Here is a 16,957-nt window from a genome sequence, read left to right on the forward strand (position 1 = left end):
ATTCCTGACCAACATGCCTCAACACTGCCAATGTCTTTAAAAATAGGCGAAGTCTAAGAAATAGTCACAACCAAGAGGAGCCTGAGGAGAAAAGAGGACTAAATGTAACGAGGTGCCTTGGAAGCGATCCTAGAACTGAAAACAGACAATAGGAAAAACAAGGGAAACACAGACGAAGTTTAGACTTTAGATAGTAATAATGTATCAATAACAGTTCATTAATTGCAATCAATGTGACAAACTAATATAAGAATCTAACAGTAGAGAAAAATGGAAGTGGAGGACTGTGAGAAGAAAAAATACAACAATTGCAGTGAAATGATTGGATTGGCTTTTATTGTGATTCATGAATCAGGGCAGCATCTCCTTTAAACCTTCAGACAAAATGTTCTGATGAGCTGAGCCCTGGAGGTGGGATTTATTTGCAGAAAAGGGCTGAAGAAAGCAGAATAAAAGCCAAAACATAGATTATTCATTACAAAGTTACTTTCCTTTTAGGGTTAAAGCAGAGGGGACTTCTTTTAATGCCAGCTAAAATTGGCCTATTTGGCTATTTGGCCATCATTCCCTCTTCCAACGTTTTAGAAAAGTCAAGCATCTTGCTTTCAGTTTGGTGATGTGAAGCTTTAACATGAATAACTTCATTTTTTTATTTAGTCTAGTAGACCTAAGGTAGGGACTCAATCCAAATCGGTTATCTCCTACACATTTTATCTAACAGTATGTAGATATACACTTATATATCTGTGCTTATGTATTAATTATTTTTCTGAACAAACAACTGATATTATTGTCTACTGTTTTGATGAAAAAGAATAGAAGACTAGAATTAAAAAATAGGAAGATTTGCTAAGTTGGTAGAAGGTACAGATACAGCACCTGCTCAAATGTGCCATATTATGAAATAAGTAAAATTTTAAAATTTATGCATTGAAATTAAATTCAGCATATAAAACAAGCATGAGGTTATATTTAGATGGTTGAGTATCCTCATGTCTATTTCTCTGGTTGGTTTTTAGTAGCAAGAAGTTGATTCCAGATGTCTCCTGTTTTTATATAATCAATACATATCAAAATTTTCCTTCTTTTGTAGTAAAAGAATAACTTTACATCAGAGTTAGAGTCAAGAAAATATTTGCAAGTTCTTCAAATAAAATGTTTAAGAGCAATTTTGAAAAAGAATTGTTAGTAATAAAAATTTCATTAATACTAATGCCTCATTAGTATTATCACAATCCATAAGATTTATCTAGGGGAAGTATTTAATAGATTATATGATGTGTTTGGTTAATACTTTTTTTTTTTTTTTTTGAAACGGAGTCTCGCTCTGTCGCCCAGGCTGGAGTGCAGTGGCCGGATCTCAGCTCACTGCAAGCTCCGCCTCCCGGGTTTACGCCATTGCCATTCTCCTGCCTCAGCCTCCCGACTAGCTGGGACTACAGGCGCCCGCCACCTCGCCCAGCTAGTTTTTTTGTATTTTTTAGTAGAGACGGGGTTTCACCGTGTTAACCAGGATGGTCTCGATCTCCTGACCTCGTGATCCGCCCATCTCGGCCTCCCAAAGTGCTGGGATTACAGGCTTGAGCCACCGCGCCCGGCCGAGTTTGGTTAATACTGATGATGGCTAATCTCTTTCTTTCAAGGTCCATAGTAGTAATCCATCAGTTCAGTGACAGCATGGTGATACCTCCTACTCTGTTTTACCACACTTACCTGATAAAACATTAATCAATCTTGTATGATTACAAAGAAATACCAAAGAAGGATATAATAATTTACTCTTCCAAAGGCTGAGAGGCGGAGTAATTTTGAGGAGTATAGAGTCTTCTATTTTGGAATTAACCATTCACCTTACTTTGATGTCTCATTTACTTATCCATTCTATTTTGGCTCTGCATTGCTTTGTTTTATAGTGTCTGGGTGTCAACTTTCCATGACAAATCTTAGTTTTGTTAGGAGTATCAAGTAATGAAAACAAAACACTCCAGAATAATTTTACAAAAACATTTATATGTATTTCAACCTACATTCATCATTTAGATATTACAGTGACCATAGATGAATCTATTTTAGATATTTTATACATTGATTTTTCTTATTATTCACTCTGACAAATAGCTTGCTTCCTTACATCGTATTGTGAATAAAATTTTAAGTTCCAGAGAGAATTATTCATGCATGTAGCTTTTTAATTAAAAAGAGAATGATTAGTCAACCTTTTTCATGAGATAACCATATGAAGGCAATCTTTAATTGCTCTTTTTGAAGTTTATTTCTCAATTGCAAACTCAGGTTTCACAATGCATGTTGGGAATGAGCGAGAAGAGGTTGATCTGCTGGTACATGGAGTCTGAATGCCTGTTGGCAGGATGGAGAGGTGCCTGGAAATGCACACTCTTCATCACACTGAATGATGGCAGGATATTTATACTTCCTAAAAGCTGGGGATTAAGACTTTTTTCATCCCTTCATTTTCCTCTCTTCAATATACCCTGGAGCTCTTGTTCCTTACAGGTGGTTGTAAACACAGTTTTCCCACAAGTTCTGCTTCACAATTTCCTCCAGTATGTTAGTGTTCTCTCTTACATGCCATGCTGTGCCTAATCGCTTACTATTTCTGTGTCTTTTCAGACGACATTCTTTGTGGTGCCATAGCACATGGATTTCAGAACTGCCTGTGAGGAGGTGAGTACAGAGCTTTCTGCTTTTCAAACAGGGAAAACAGAATATAAGCAGGAAACACTTGGCTCCAATTTATATAGAGAAAACTCTGCTTTTGGCAGAAGATGGAGAGAGGGGTATGGGCTCTTTTTCTTTCCAGATTATGTTCTCCTTCTGCAAAGATAGAAAACCTAACTGTGTATGGAAAGCCTCGGACTTTAACTCTTTCTTTAGGAAGGCTGGAGCATATTAAATATAATTGAGTTGGTTCTCTCCACCAACTCTGCACTTTTCAGGTAGTGGAAGTGTTGGAAAGAATTCTTTCCACATAAATGGTAATAAATTAGGAGACATCTAAGGTTCCTTTCAGCCCTAAAATTCTATTATTTTATGATTCTGATATTATTTAAGTAATTCAATATTATTTAAGTATTAATACACAGCAATTTAGATTCTCTGTAGAGCTGTCATCACATTTCAGCACGAGTTAAACTGGCACATTAGTCTTTCAAGAATGTGAAAGAGCGTTCAAGTGTACGGTTCAATAGTGCATGGACATGGGCCCCCAGGGAATATAACCATTCCATCTTAGGAAGAAAGACTATCTTTTTTTTTTTTTTTTTTTTTGCTAAATATGTAACGTTCAAAACATTGTGTTTTCATTCTTCAGGCAAAATAAAAATACATGCAGCTTAAAAATATTTTATATTTGTTTAAAAGATTTAAGGCATTTTTTATTGTATATAAACGACTCAACAAAAACCAACCATAACTAGATTACCTCTGGTAGTGTTAAAATCAAACCGGGGAAAGACTTCAGTTCTTAACCTTGTGAAGACTGTTATTTTAGTGAAAATGTCATGAGCTTACAGTTCTTGTGTGAATTTGTGGAACATAACTCCTTATTTTCTTCTAAAGCAATTGAAAAAATATATATTTAAAAATATTTGTCACAGTTGGTACAAAGTTCAGACTGTAAATATAAGGGTTTTTCAGAAAACTAATAAATTGCTTTTATATTTCTATTCTTATGTTTCTACTTTTAATGCTTTAAGCATAACATTTTAAACATATCTCTATGCTAATACTCATCAATTATAATGCAGTTTACAAATCTTTCTCATATGCTACACAGAATACTCTAAGGTCAGAGTATGTAAATTATTCATCTTTTTAACTTAGCACTTATTGGTTCATATATTTTTAAAAATTGAATTAATGTTCTAGAAGCTTTGTGTGTTATATTTTAATTGTATTGTTTCAGGGTTTTTTTTATTTTATTTTATTTTTGTTTATTTATTTATTTTTTTTTTTGAGGCGGAGTCTTGCTCTGTCACCCAGGCTGGAGTGCAGTGGTGTGATCTCGGCTCACTGCAAGCTCCGCTTCCTGGGTTCTTGCCATTCTCCTGCCTCAGCCTCCCGAGTAGCTGGGACTACAGGCGCCCACCACCACGCCTGGCTAATATTTTGTATTCTTAGTAGAGATGGGGTTTCACTGTTAGCCAGGATGGTCTCAATCTCCTGACCTCATGATCCACCTGCCTCGGCCTCCCAAAGTGCTGGGATTACAGGGGTGAGCCCTCGCACCCAGGCCATTTCTGGTTTTAATTGCATACTTAATTTTAAATGTAGCAAGTCTTCTATTTCCATTAATGTGTAACCCTTATGTCTTGAGTAGTAAGGCACTCATTGAAACCCAGTGGATATTTGTGTGAATGAGATACTTATGGGACACATGACATTCATATGATAGAGACTAGACAGTGGCCAAATACTATTTTAACAAATGGTTTATTTTGGATTTCAGAGGCTGGGAAGATTTACAAGACCTTTTTGTAAACCAAATTGTTTTGATGTACTGATTTGAGATATTTCTCGAATTCTATTAAGATTCAGAAGATTTATTTACAATGGTAATGCTGTGATCACTATACTAGTTCTTGTAAATTAGTAATCCTTAGTACTGAAAACAGTGACAATCTGTTACTGAGATAACAATATACAAGAGGAAATTAAATCACTCATATGAGATATAGCTAAATATTGCTGAAGTCACTATATGTGATGCCAAAAGACAATAATGATCAATTTTGGGGCAAATATTTACTTAATGGAATCCATGTGTTCAGGAAAGTGAGGAAAGAGGAAATTAAATCACTCATATGATTCCTCATTTTTGAATAGAATGATTTCAGAAGGCTTCAAAGAAACTTCAGTCTGGTGCTAGGACTTGAACAATGGCTACAATTTAGTTAAGGAAAAGGCCATGATTAAAAGTAATCCAGGAATGGCAATGTAAATGATGAGGCAGTTTGAAGCACTTCGCCTAAAAGAACGTTTAGTGCACTACTGCTACAATGCAGTACAGTTAAGACAAAACAAATTAAATAGTATTTGGCACTTGAAACATGGAAATACTGTGGATGCTTGCAAGAAAATTTGCAGTTCATATTATGGTCTTTGTCTACTTTTTGTAGTTTGTCGTTTTTTACATCTGACATTGTGAACATATTTCAAAAGTGAAAGACCTTAAATTTTAACATTTCATTAAAATACATGTACTTTTTGAAAGACTAGAACATAAATTAAAAGGGTCTTAACTTTTAAGTAGAAAATGGATGACATTCTACTTTTATAAAGATCCAATGTAGGTCCTACATTTAAGAAAGTACAAATTCTTAATAAGTTTAAATGTGAGAGAAGTTAAATGTGAGATTTGTTTAAAGACTAAACCCATGCAAATTCATAAACATTTTCTTGATTTGCCAAATTTTTCTCCCATTCTGTAGGTTGCCTGTCCACTGTGATGGTAGTTTATTTTGCTGTGAAGAAGCTCTTTAGTTTAATTAGATCCCATTTGTCAGTTTTGGCTTTTGTTGCCATTGCTTTTGGCATTTTAGACATGAAGTCAATGCCCATGCCTGTGTCCTCAATGGTATCATTTTTAAATGCATCATCCCTTTAAAATTGTAAGTTTGGTGTATGTTTTATAAAGTACAAAATACGTTCATACAGTATCTATATCACATACATTCCTTTATGTGCAATGGTATGCAAAGTCAACAAAGTTTGGAGACAAATGATGTAACATTAATAGAAAGAAAGAAGATGAGTGTGCGTCTTCAGTTTATATTAAAATTTGAGACCAATAATTATGTAGGTGGTTTTCGATATCTAAACAATTTGAGTCCACAGATCTGTAAAGACTTTGCAGATGGGGCTGTTTTAGGTTTGCAGCACCAACCAGCAACTGCTCCCATGATTCGGTGTCCCATTTTTAGCTCTTAAAACACTTCAGAAAGGAGTGGAGATCAAACTTCTTCCTCTATCAGACAGCCTCCTGGTAGTTTGACTTTGGAGAAGACCGTCTGTAAGTTCCAGAGTAGTCTCTTACTCATTTTCTCTCTCTAGTGGTCATTGCTTCCATACACGAAGAATAGCTGCTTCAAGTATTCTTTTCAAAATTATCCACACCCCAATAGGAGATTATTGATAACCATAATTCTCTCCAGTGAAAGATGCCAGTAGCCATGTCACTGTACACAGGACAACTGGGGATGGCATTCTTAAATAATCTGTGTACGAGGTAAGCAGGCCGTGTGGTGAAGAGTCCAGCTGCCTGGGTTGAATTCTAGCCTTTGCTTCCTCTGGGTCCCTCTGCACTTGTCTAATCTGTAAAGGCAGATGGCTGCATTAATTTTTGTTAAGGGAGAAAAACAAATTAATACTTTTTGTCACACAGTGAGCATTATATGAATAATTATTATTAAACAACAAATAAATGAAATATATGACCACATTTCATGTGGTCTAAGTGAGGATCTTAGTCCAGCAACGCTGATTCTAATCAAGACAGTGCCCTGAAATGGAGTTTATCCATCTTCCTGCATCTCCCAGAGAAGCTCTGACTCCAATGCACCTGTTTATCAGTCCCCAACTTCCCTGCTCAGTGCCTGTTTCTGTCAGCAATAAGTGTGTTTTAACTTTCCCATTTCTTCTCTGTCTTCTACTCTGCTACAAGAAATACATTTAGAACACATAACAGTGAACGTATTATCTTCTTGCTCACATTTATGTATGGCGTCTCCCTTACCTTCCACAATTCGCCCATCGTACAGGGCGTTGGTCCGCCTGGTCCTCTCCAGACATCTCTTCCGCAGCGGCCCCTGCCGGACTACACAGGCTCAGCGGCCAGCGCACCCTCATTTTCCTGCATCGTCACGTGGCGTGCATTTTCACGCTTCCGTATCTTTACTCATGTGTTCCTTCTTGATTAAAATGATATTTGTTCCTTTAATTATGGTTTCCTCAATTTATTTTTTCAAGACAAACCACATATATTTCCTATCCTCCATAAACACCCATCCCTCAAGAATATTAAATTCCCATCCCCATGTTGTTCCTATATCAGATGTCATATTGTGGTTTTTTATATATATATACTTTCAAAATAAGTACGAGATAGGGCGTGGTGGCTCACGCCTGTCATCCCAGCACTTTGGGAGGCCGAAGCGGATCACCTGAGGTCAGGAGTTTGAGACCAGCATGGCCAAAAGGGTGGTGAAACCCCATCTCTACTAAAAATACAAAAAACTTAGCTGGGTGTGATGACAGGCGCCTGTAATCCCTGCTCCTTAGGAGGTGAGGCAGGATAATTGCTTGAACCCAGGAGACGGAGACTGTAGTGAGCCAAGATCGCTCCACTGCACTCCAGCCTGGGGCAACAAGAGCGAAACTCCGTCTCAAGAAAAAAGTAAAATAACATAAGGTAAAATAAGTACGAATACTATGAGGTCAGGGACTATTGTCGAATTCATGTCTGATTCTCTGTTAATGCTGCACGGTATTTGCAAAATTAATAAATGTGTAGGATTTTAGATGTGTTTCCATGTGCATCAGCTGAATTTTCATGGTAACATGTGTAACATCTCTAACTTCTGGAAACGTATTTTAACCGATCTGTTTTAGCACTTTGTGTGCTGTTTTCTCCAGTAGCTATTTATTGGAATGTTTGTTTGTGAGTGTGTGTGTGTGTGTGTGTGTACTTCTGTGATTTATTCTAAGAAAAAGATCCTTCTCATTCCTTATTTTCTGCAACTCTTGTCCTTTCAGAATTCAAAAGCGAGCTCAAAGACTGTATTCTGTTCTCGAGACAACTATCTAATAATTTGTGAACATTTTACATAGTATTTACGTGAATGATAGCTTTGGCCACATAGAAATTAAATGAGAATATCCTCATAGTTTTGTTTTAGCTCCTCAAACTTTCCCTGGATGATCTTTGGCATCTCTTTGATGTGTACCAAAAGTATATTTCTGGGCTTTCAGGGAAACCCTTTTCTCATCCTGAAGTTCAAACAGAGTATTATTTGTGATTATCAGCTACTCCATTACACTTCTGGGGGAGAAATGTCCTGGAATATACTGTACTAAAAAATCAACAAATGTGCTCATTTATGATCACTTGGCTTTGATGTATTATTTCATATTGCCACTCCTCAGAGTGGCTTCGCCCCTCAGAAAGGCTCCATGTCGGCCCCTCTCCAGTATCGCATTGTAAGCATGAGTGACTTTGTGTAAAAACATAGAAAAATTATGTTCTATATTAGGGAAAGTACAATCTGCTTATGTTAAAAGATTTTTGTCCTCTAGATATGTTCACTTAAAATTTTCTCTAGATTAGTCAGCCTGGTTTCATGAGCACGTGTGTGCTAGTGCCATGGATGAAGAAAAAATGCTTTCCTTGCTCATGAAAAAGCTTCTGTTTTTCCTAAAAAGACATCATAACTTTTACAAAATAATTCTAAACTAATATAAGAGTGTATATGATAGATGGCAAAAGAGTATGCATTAGTACACGAGAACAAAAGCAGTTTAGAGAAAGAGATATCTTTGGAGGCTGCAGTATATAAATATATTCCCATCAATATTACAGCGGATTCTTTTAAAGTAGCAGACTCCCAGCAATAGCCATGGAAATGTATATTCCAAGAGAAAGTCTAGTATTATTTGCCTGGGATAGCGTGCTCCTTAAATTTAAAGATAGATTTCACATATAAGTGATGTAATATGATATTTGTCTTTCTGTGCCTGGCAGTTTTTACTTTGCAAAATGTCCTCCAGCCTTATCTATGTTATTCCAAGTGACAGAATTTTATTCCTTTTTTTATGGCTGAATAGTTTTCCACTGTGTATAAGTACCATATTTTCTTTATCCATTCATGTGTTGATGGGCATTTAGGTTGATTTCATATCTTAGCTGTTGAGAATAGTGCTACAATAAATATGAGAGTGCAGATGTCCTTTTGACATACTCATTTCATTTCCTTTGGATATATACGCAGTAATGGAATTGCTGGATCAGTTTTTAATTTTTAAAGGAATCTTCATACTGTTTTCTGTAAGGGATATACTAATTTACATTTCTACTAACAGTGTATAAGAGCTTGCTATTCTCCACATCTTACCAGCATACGCCAGTTTTTGTCTTTTTGTTAGTCACCATTCTAACTTGGGTGAGGTGGTGTTGCATTGTGGTTTTGAATTGCATTTTCCTGATAGTAAGTGATGTTGGAGTTGAGAGTAGAAGAGTGGTTACCACACACTGGGACTCATGGAAGGGTCAGAGATGGGGAGATGTTAGCCAACAGGTACAATATTACATTTAGATGGGAGGAATAAGCTGTTACTCTATTGCCCAGTAGGATGATCACAGCTAACAATATTGTATATCACAAATAGCTGGAAGAGAGGGTTTTGAATGTTCTCACAACACATACATTATTAGTGTTTAAAGTGATGTATATGCTAATTATCATGATTTAATAATTACACAATATATACATGCATCAAAACCTCACATTGTTTGCCATTAATACATGCAATTACTATTTGCTAAGTTTTTAAATTTGAAATTAATTAACCAATTAACTCTGAGGATAAATATATATCCCTATATATATATTCCACTATGTTAAGAATGACTCAATGATTATTAAAAGAAAATGTCATTTCCAAAGTGGTCATTATTCCTGTGGACTTTTTGGCGCAGAATAAGAGCTAAAGATTATATTCTGTCTCAAAGGAATTACCTTTTGTGTCTGTGACAAATGGGAATGTTAAGTGCATTTGCTAGGGAGAATATTTATATTAATCTAGATTAACATACGTATTCTGGATAAGTGACAAGACTCATGGACTTATTTGGTGATTACTTAGGTAATAGCACAAGTTCAGAAATCTTTACAGTCCGTTTTCACAATTCCCCAAAGTATATAAAGCCGACATATTGGATTAGGCATCAAAAATCTTGGGTCTTAAACTAGGCTCTGTTTTTAATTAACTATGTTAATTTGGGTAGTTTACTTCACCTTGTTACCCTTATTTCCTTCTAGGTATAAACTGTGTGTGTGTGTGTTTTCATGCATGTCTGTGCATGTGTGTATGTATGCATGTGTTTGTTGGTGACTAGGAATGCTGAAATACTGAAGTTTAGAGTAGGCTGGGGCAGTGGGAGGGGAAATGGAGAAATAGGAGTCTGTTCCTTCTTTCTGAAGTGATGGAAATGTTCTAAAATTGATTACAGTGATGGTTGCACACCATTGATTATATTTAAAAAAACATGAATTGTACATTTGAAAGGGTTGAATTGTATGGAATTTGAATTATATCTCAATAAAGCTATTACCTTTTTATTTTTAGATTATAAGTATTACAAAACCTCTCATTATTTTAAAAATGTAGTACATGTACCATAATCCTTACTCCCCACTTCTTTGTGTGAATTTTGTGACATCATTTTCATTATCCGAGAGTTCGCTTTACTTGAAATCATTCTCCTTTTCCCTTGCACCCACGCTAAGTATTCATTTTCAGGCTCATCAGAGTGTGTTTTCACCACTTCTTAAATGTTATTCACCGTATTTTGCTATAAATTGGCCACAAAATTACAACCTATAAACTAAGTATAATTTTTCCTCTTTTTTTTTTTTTTTTTTTAAATCTGAAGACAAAGACAGGAATTTGTTTGCTGCAGGATGGTAACCAGGAGCCTTTCAAAGTCCGGCTGCACCTAGCCAAAGATATTTTGATGATCCAGGAACAGGATGTGATATGTGTGTCTGGTGAGCCTTTCTATTCTGGTGTAAGTAACTTTTTCTTCTGTTGAATTTTTTTGTGTTTGTTTTTTGTTAATAAAAATGTTTATTCACAGACCATTTTAAATATGTTTTTCTTTTCTAGTCAATGGTTCTGCATGTAATTTTTGCTTACATCATTAAGTAAGCAGTGGCCCTATATGAGAACCTTGCCTGGGGTCCATGAACATGCATTTTGGGCCCATCTCCAGCCTGTTGTCTATGACTCCTAGCTGTCATCATATGATGAGAGTGACACTGGATTTTCTGATCATTCTACCTTTTCACATAGAGAATTAATTGAGAACTGCGCATGGTGGTGTCCTCTGCTCTGGTCTTATGTTTCATGAACTTGGACTATTGAGAGTGGTGCCAGGGTGGGGCCCATCCTTCAGCATCACTGAAGCAGGAGACATTAGACAGCGGTCACTGAACTTATTGTGAGTGATGTTCCCCTGGGATAGTGTCTGAATGATTCTGTGGACCTCCCTAATAGAATTATGCCCAAGTGCTGTAGCAAATTCTGTTTTCCAATGCTCCAACCCATTGACACATTACACCACTCCTAATCTAGCTTCAGAAAGAGCCATAAATTACAGTGCAAAACTGATTGCTGTACTTACTCATGTCGGGGCAGCATAGCTGTGGAAGACATCCTTAGATGAGATTAGATTTTATTCCACTAAAAGACATTGTCATAAAACAAGTTCTGGAGTTTATCATTCATTGTATAATAATGCTATTAAAGGCATCTTTTTTAACAATGTTGCCATATGTGATCTCAGAAGAAAATAATAGACAGTAGCGTGTAGTCTGCTCCCTGCTTTTCCCAAACTTCTGCAGCTATTTAGCATGAAGATTTAATTTGTACCTTATTAATAGACTTACCTTGGAGTGTTTAGTAGGTGGCAAATAATGCTGCACTTGAGTTCTCACATCACTTCTTACTAATATCCTATGGGAGTAACTCAAGGCCCTTAATCAATAGGCCTTTGCCAACTAAAGATAATGGACATTTTGCAGACTGTTAACTATTCTTTTGTCACAGACCATTTAAATCATTCTGAATCATGGGCCTGGATGTCAAGGCTGATTAAACTGTTCCCATGGGTTGTCCTTTCTTCCCTTTGGTTAATAATAGAGAATTGGCGTGAGTCACACAACTCTCTAGAATAAATATATCACATTGGTCCCGAGATCAAAAAATAAAATCAGTAAAATTTACTACTTCAATACTGAGATAATATTATTGATTTTAAATTTCACAGTCAATAATAACTGATACACATAGACCTACTTTCTCCTTAAAAGATAATTGTACATATAAATAAAGCTCAGAGTGCTGGGAAGAATGAAGGCAGAATTAAGGAGAAACATCTTATGGCGTTGTCAACAAATTCAAAAAAGCATTTGAAAATTCAACACCCATTTTCACAAAACACTTTAAGCAAGATATGAGTAGACAAGATTTTTCTTAATCTGACAACTGTCATCTAATTAAAGCCTCTCTCTGATATGTTAGTTAACATTGAACATTCTCTCTGAGATTGAAAGCAAGTCAAGGATAAGACCTTGCTCACTAATCAATGTTGTTCACCATGCTCCTACAGCAAGTCACAAATTATATATAAAGAACAAAAATTATAGAGGAAGAGGCAAAATGGCTTTTCTTGTAGATTTCATGATGGTATGCATAGAAAACCTTAAGAATTCTACAAAAGATAGAATAACACAAAAATTTAGCAAGAATGCTGGGAATAAGGATAATAGCCCAAGTTATTTGTGTTTCTAAAACTACCTACAAGCAACTAGAAATGAAATAAAAATGCAATCCACAATACGTCAGAAAGACAATACACTTAGGAACAAATTTAATAAAAGATGTATATGATCTCTGTCCTGAAAACTATAAAAACTATGTTGAAGGAAATTAAAAAAATAAACAAATAATGGAGAAATATGCCATGATTGTAACTTGAAAGCTAAGTGTTGATAAGCTGTCACATCTTTCCAGATACCCTAAACCAGTTCAAAAACCCCAAAATATGTTTGCAGATATGCACAAGTTGATTCCAAAATTCACATGGAAATATAAAGGACTTACAATAACCAGAACAATCTTGAATAAAAAGAGCAAAGTTGGAGGGTTTATTCTAACTGATTTCAGAGCTTGCTATAAGATTCTAATAATAAATGCAATGTAATGCTGTAATAAATTCAAGTATATCAGTCAATGGAACATTATGAAGAGCCCAAAATAGACCCACTCTTATATGGTCAGTTAAGTTTTGTTTTTCTTTTTTTTTTTTAACTGTGGTAAAATATACATAATATAAAATGCACCGTCTTAACTATTTTTAAGTATAAAGTTCAGTAGCATTTCGTGCATTCACTTTGTTGTGTATCTATCACTACTATTCATTGCCAGAATTTTCATCATGCCATACTGAAACTCTGTACGCACTGAACCGTACTCCTCCTCTTAACCCCTTGTTAACCACTGTCCTACTTTCTGGCTCTACATTTGACTATTCTGGGTAAATCTTGTAGGTGGAATCATACAATATCTGACCCTTTGTGGATGGCTTATTTCAATGATCATAATGTCTTCAAGGTTCATCCATGTTGAAGGATATATCAGAATTTCATTCCTTTCAAAGGCTGAATAACATTCCATTGTGTATTTATACCACCTTTTGTTTATCTATTCACTCAGCAGTGAATATTGAGTTTGTTTCCACCTTGGATTTTTGGAAAAATGCCTCTAAGAACATGGGTGTACAAATATGCTTGAGTCACCACTTTCAATTATTTGGTGTATATACCCGGAAGTGAAATTACTGGATAAATAGTAATTATTTGTTCAACTTCTTAAGAAACTGTCATACTTTTCTCCACAGTAGTTGTACCATTTTTCATTTCAACAAGCAAAATACAAAAGTTCCGATTTCTCCACATCCATGTCAACCCTGTTGTTTGCAGTGTTTTTGATAATAGCTATCCAAATAAGTGTGAGGCTGAATCTCACTGTGGTTTCCATTTGCATTCTCCTATCAATTAATGATGTAGAGCATCATTGTTATTAATTGATCTTCTCCCCCTCTATTTTCTTCTAAGAGTTTACAGTTTTTACTCTTACTTGTAGGTTTGGTTATATTTTAAGTTAATTTCTGTTCTGTACATGGCATTAGTTAAAGGTCCAACTTCATTCTTTAGCATTTGGATACCCAGTCCAAAATAAATTACCATATACACAAGGGGGGTTTTATGGCCTCTCTATTCTAGTTTATTAGTCTATATATTTGTCTTTATGCCCGTAACACACAGTTGTGCCTTTTGTTTATTTGTTTGTTTTTACTGTAGCTTTATAGCAAATTTTGAAATCAGCTAATTTGGGTTCCTTAAGATCTCAAATACATTTTTAGAATGAATTTTTCTATTTCTTGAAAAAATACCATTGCAGTTTTTATAAGGATCATGTTGAATCTGTAGATCACTTTTAGTTGCATGGGCATCTTAATAATAGTAAGTTTTCTGATAGATGAACATAGCATCTTTCCATTTATTTATGTGTACTTTACATTCTTTTAGCAATTTTTTGTTGTTTTCAGTGTACAAGTCTTTCAACTCCTTGCTTGAGTTAAACCCTTAGTATTTGATAATTTTTGATAGTATTGTTAAAATATTATTTTCTTAGTTTATTTTTGGATTATTTATTGTTAGTGCATAGAAATGTAATGGATTTTTAAATTTTGATTTTGTATTCTGCCACTTTGCAGAATTAATTAGTTCTAATAGTCTATTGTGGAATGTTTATGGTTTTCTACGTATAAGATTATGTCATCTGTGATCAGAGATAATTTTACTTATTCCTTTCAAATTTGGATGATTATTATTTCTTTTTCCTGCCTTATTACTCTGGTTGAGATTTCCAATACTATGCTGAATAGAAGTGGTAAAAGCAGGCATTTTTTTTCTTATTCCAGATCTTAAAGGAAAAGCTTCATTTTTGAGTAATTTTGAGTATGGGTTTTTCATATACTGCCTTCGTTATGATGTAGTTTTCTTCTATTCCTAGCTGGCTGAGTATTGAGGCAGTGTTGAATTTTATATCAAAAGGTCTTGAAATTTGTCAAATGCCTTTCTTCTGAATCAATTGAGATGATCAAGTGTGTTTTTAAATTTTTTCTATTCTGCTCTATAAATTGTTGTTCTTACTTGAAAGTACTTCCTGGGACCCCATCCCAGGAAGGAATTCTAACTTCTAGGTCTGCATCTGAGGAAAGCCAATCTACAACAGAGAAAGTAGCGCACTGTACTTTCAGAGAGCCAGATTTTCTCTGGGAAAACTTCCTTTTTCTGTTTTTTAAAACCTCCCACTGGTAAAGGCCCACAGACACTTCTGTATTAAAAGGTACCCTCTTTAAACTTGACCCTTCACAGTGCACTATTTGTGTTGTATTGCCACAATACATAGTCCATGTGCTCTCTGGACAGGGATTACCCCACTTACCAGCTAATTACGAGATGCATTTGAGACAGTAAGAGATTAGGCCAGAGATAATCATCCAACTTTGGAGAGCAGAAAGTCTTTATCTGAGTATTACAACAAATAGAGTGTTAACTCTCAGTCCGTGTAAGTGAGTGGAAAGGTTAGGAGAATGCTCTAAGGAAAGGCAAATGTCAGTCTGAGGAACCCTAGGCAAGGAGCTATTTTGTTATCTGGAAGCAATGCTCTGAAGGTCTGGGTGGAAAATAGGACAGTCAGGAGCAAGGGGCTGAGAAGAAGATTGCTATCAGGCAATTTACTCGTGAGGGGGATAAATGAAGCTCCACTTTGCTGAAAAATCCTGAGAATTATAGAATGTTGTAGATTTTTCCTCCAACTCCACAATAGGGAGGAAGTTGTTTATATTTTCAGGTCTATCGCATTAGTTGAAAGCTGCTTCTAGGATTGTCTTTGCCTGACACTTTTGACCTGCCTTGCTCAGGCTGAAAGAAAATGTTACAGTTCAGTCAAACTCTTCTTGCCCACTGCACAGAAAAAAGCCAATACAATGAGACAGCCAGTACTGCATTAGAGGAAGAGTTTAATACTTGCAAGGCAGTGAAGCAAAGAGGACAGGAGATATTTCTCAAATCTCTCTGCCGGGGGATTTGAAGACTAGGGTTTTAAGGATAGTTTGGCGGGCAGGCAGCTAAGCAATGGGTTCTACTGACTGGTTGGATCAGGGCCTAAATCACAGTGATGCCAAAACTGTCTTCAGGCATTTAGTTAGCTCCTGGGTGGAGTCACTTGTCTGGGAGGCATTAGCTGGTATACTAGAATGCAAAGTCTGAAAAATATCTCAAAGACTAGGCTGAGGTTTCACAATAGCAATGATACCTAGGGTGGCAACTGGAGAAGTTACAAATCTTCGGACACCTGGCTATGTGAATCCTAAGCAGTAAGCAATTATAAAAAGCAAGCTAGGAAACAATGACTAGGTGCTGTTTATGCCTATATCTTAGCAGAATTCAGGTCCCTAGCATAATTATAATTTTATGGCCTTCATTAGTTTTACAAAGACAGTTTCAGTCCCCAAATAGGGAAAAGGTTAACTTTGGGAAGGGACTATCCTCATCCTTGATTTAAACTACAAACTAAATTTTTCCATTAAATTATAAAATACATCTCTCCCATAGTTATTTTGGCTTAAGCAGAGAAATAAGCAAAGGCTTGTGCGGTTAGAAGCACTAGGGAGTCAGTTATGCTAGATTCCTGTCATTGTTAAAATTGTGCAAAAGTAGTTCCAAAAACTCTTGTGGACTGGGACTCAGGGGTGGCAGTGGGACAAGGTCTGGGATAGGGAGTTAGTGGTAAGCTCGACAATTTCTCTATATCTATACCAAAGGCAGGAGAGGCTTCCATCAGCCCCAACATTAACCTACTGTCCATGGAGGATAAATAGTGGGATGTGAGCCCACGCAAAAGGCTCACTCTGAGGGAGGGGGCACAGAACTGAGCATTTGGAGAAGCTCCAGTCAGCCAAAATGTTGGTATCTGAAAATCAAGGACTGACAGATGGGCCAAAACCCAGGCATCATGCCAAGTGACCCTCTTAGCTCCTTGCTCTGAATTCCTGGACATACTGTAGGGCATAGCTCAGTTGCAGAAACCA

General features: G+C 36.0%; 1 protein-coding gene across 3 annotated transcripts in view; it reads left to right on the forward strand.

Moving 5' to 3' along the window:
• Positions 1-16,957, forward strand: part of SNTG1 (syntrophin gamma 1) — an 868,962-nt gene that overhangs the window by 488,870 nt on the left and 363,135 nt on the right. For all 3 annotated transcript variants that reach the window (XM_023190587.1, XM_023190588.1, XM_023190589.1), the window contains 2 exons: positions 2,632-2,685; positions 10,670-10,804. In XM_023190587.1, coding sequence (XP_023046355.1) covers positions 2,659-2,685; positions 10,670-10,804 — 162 coding nt within the window. In that variant the 5' untranslated portion in view covers positions 2,632-2,658. The remainder of the gene's footprint in view (positions 1-2,631; positions 2,686-10,669; positions 10,805-16,957) is intronic.

Source organism: Piliocolobus tephrosceles, chromosome 7 (genome assembly GCF_002776525.5).
Source record: "Piliocolobus tephrosceles isolate RC106 chromosome 7, ASM277652v3, whole genome shotgun sequence".
In the NCBI taxonomy this organism is placed as follows: Eukaryota; Metazoa; Chordata; class Mammalia; order Primates; family Cercopithecidae; genus Piliocolobus; species Piliocolobus tephrosceles.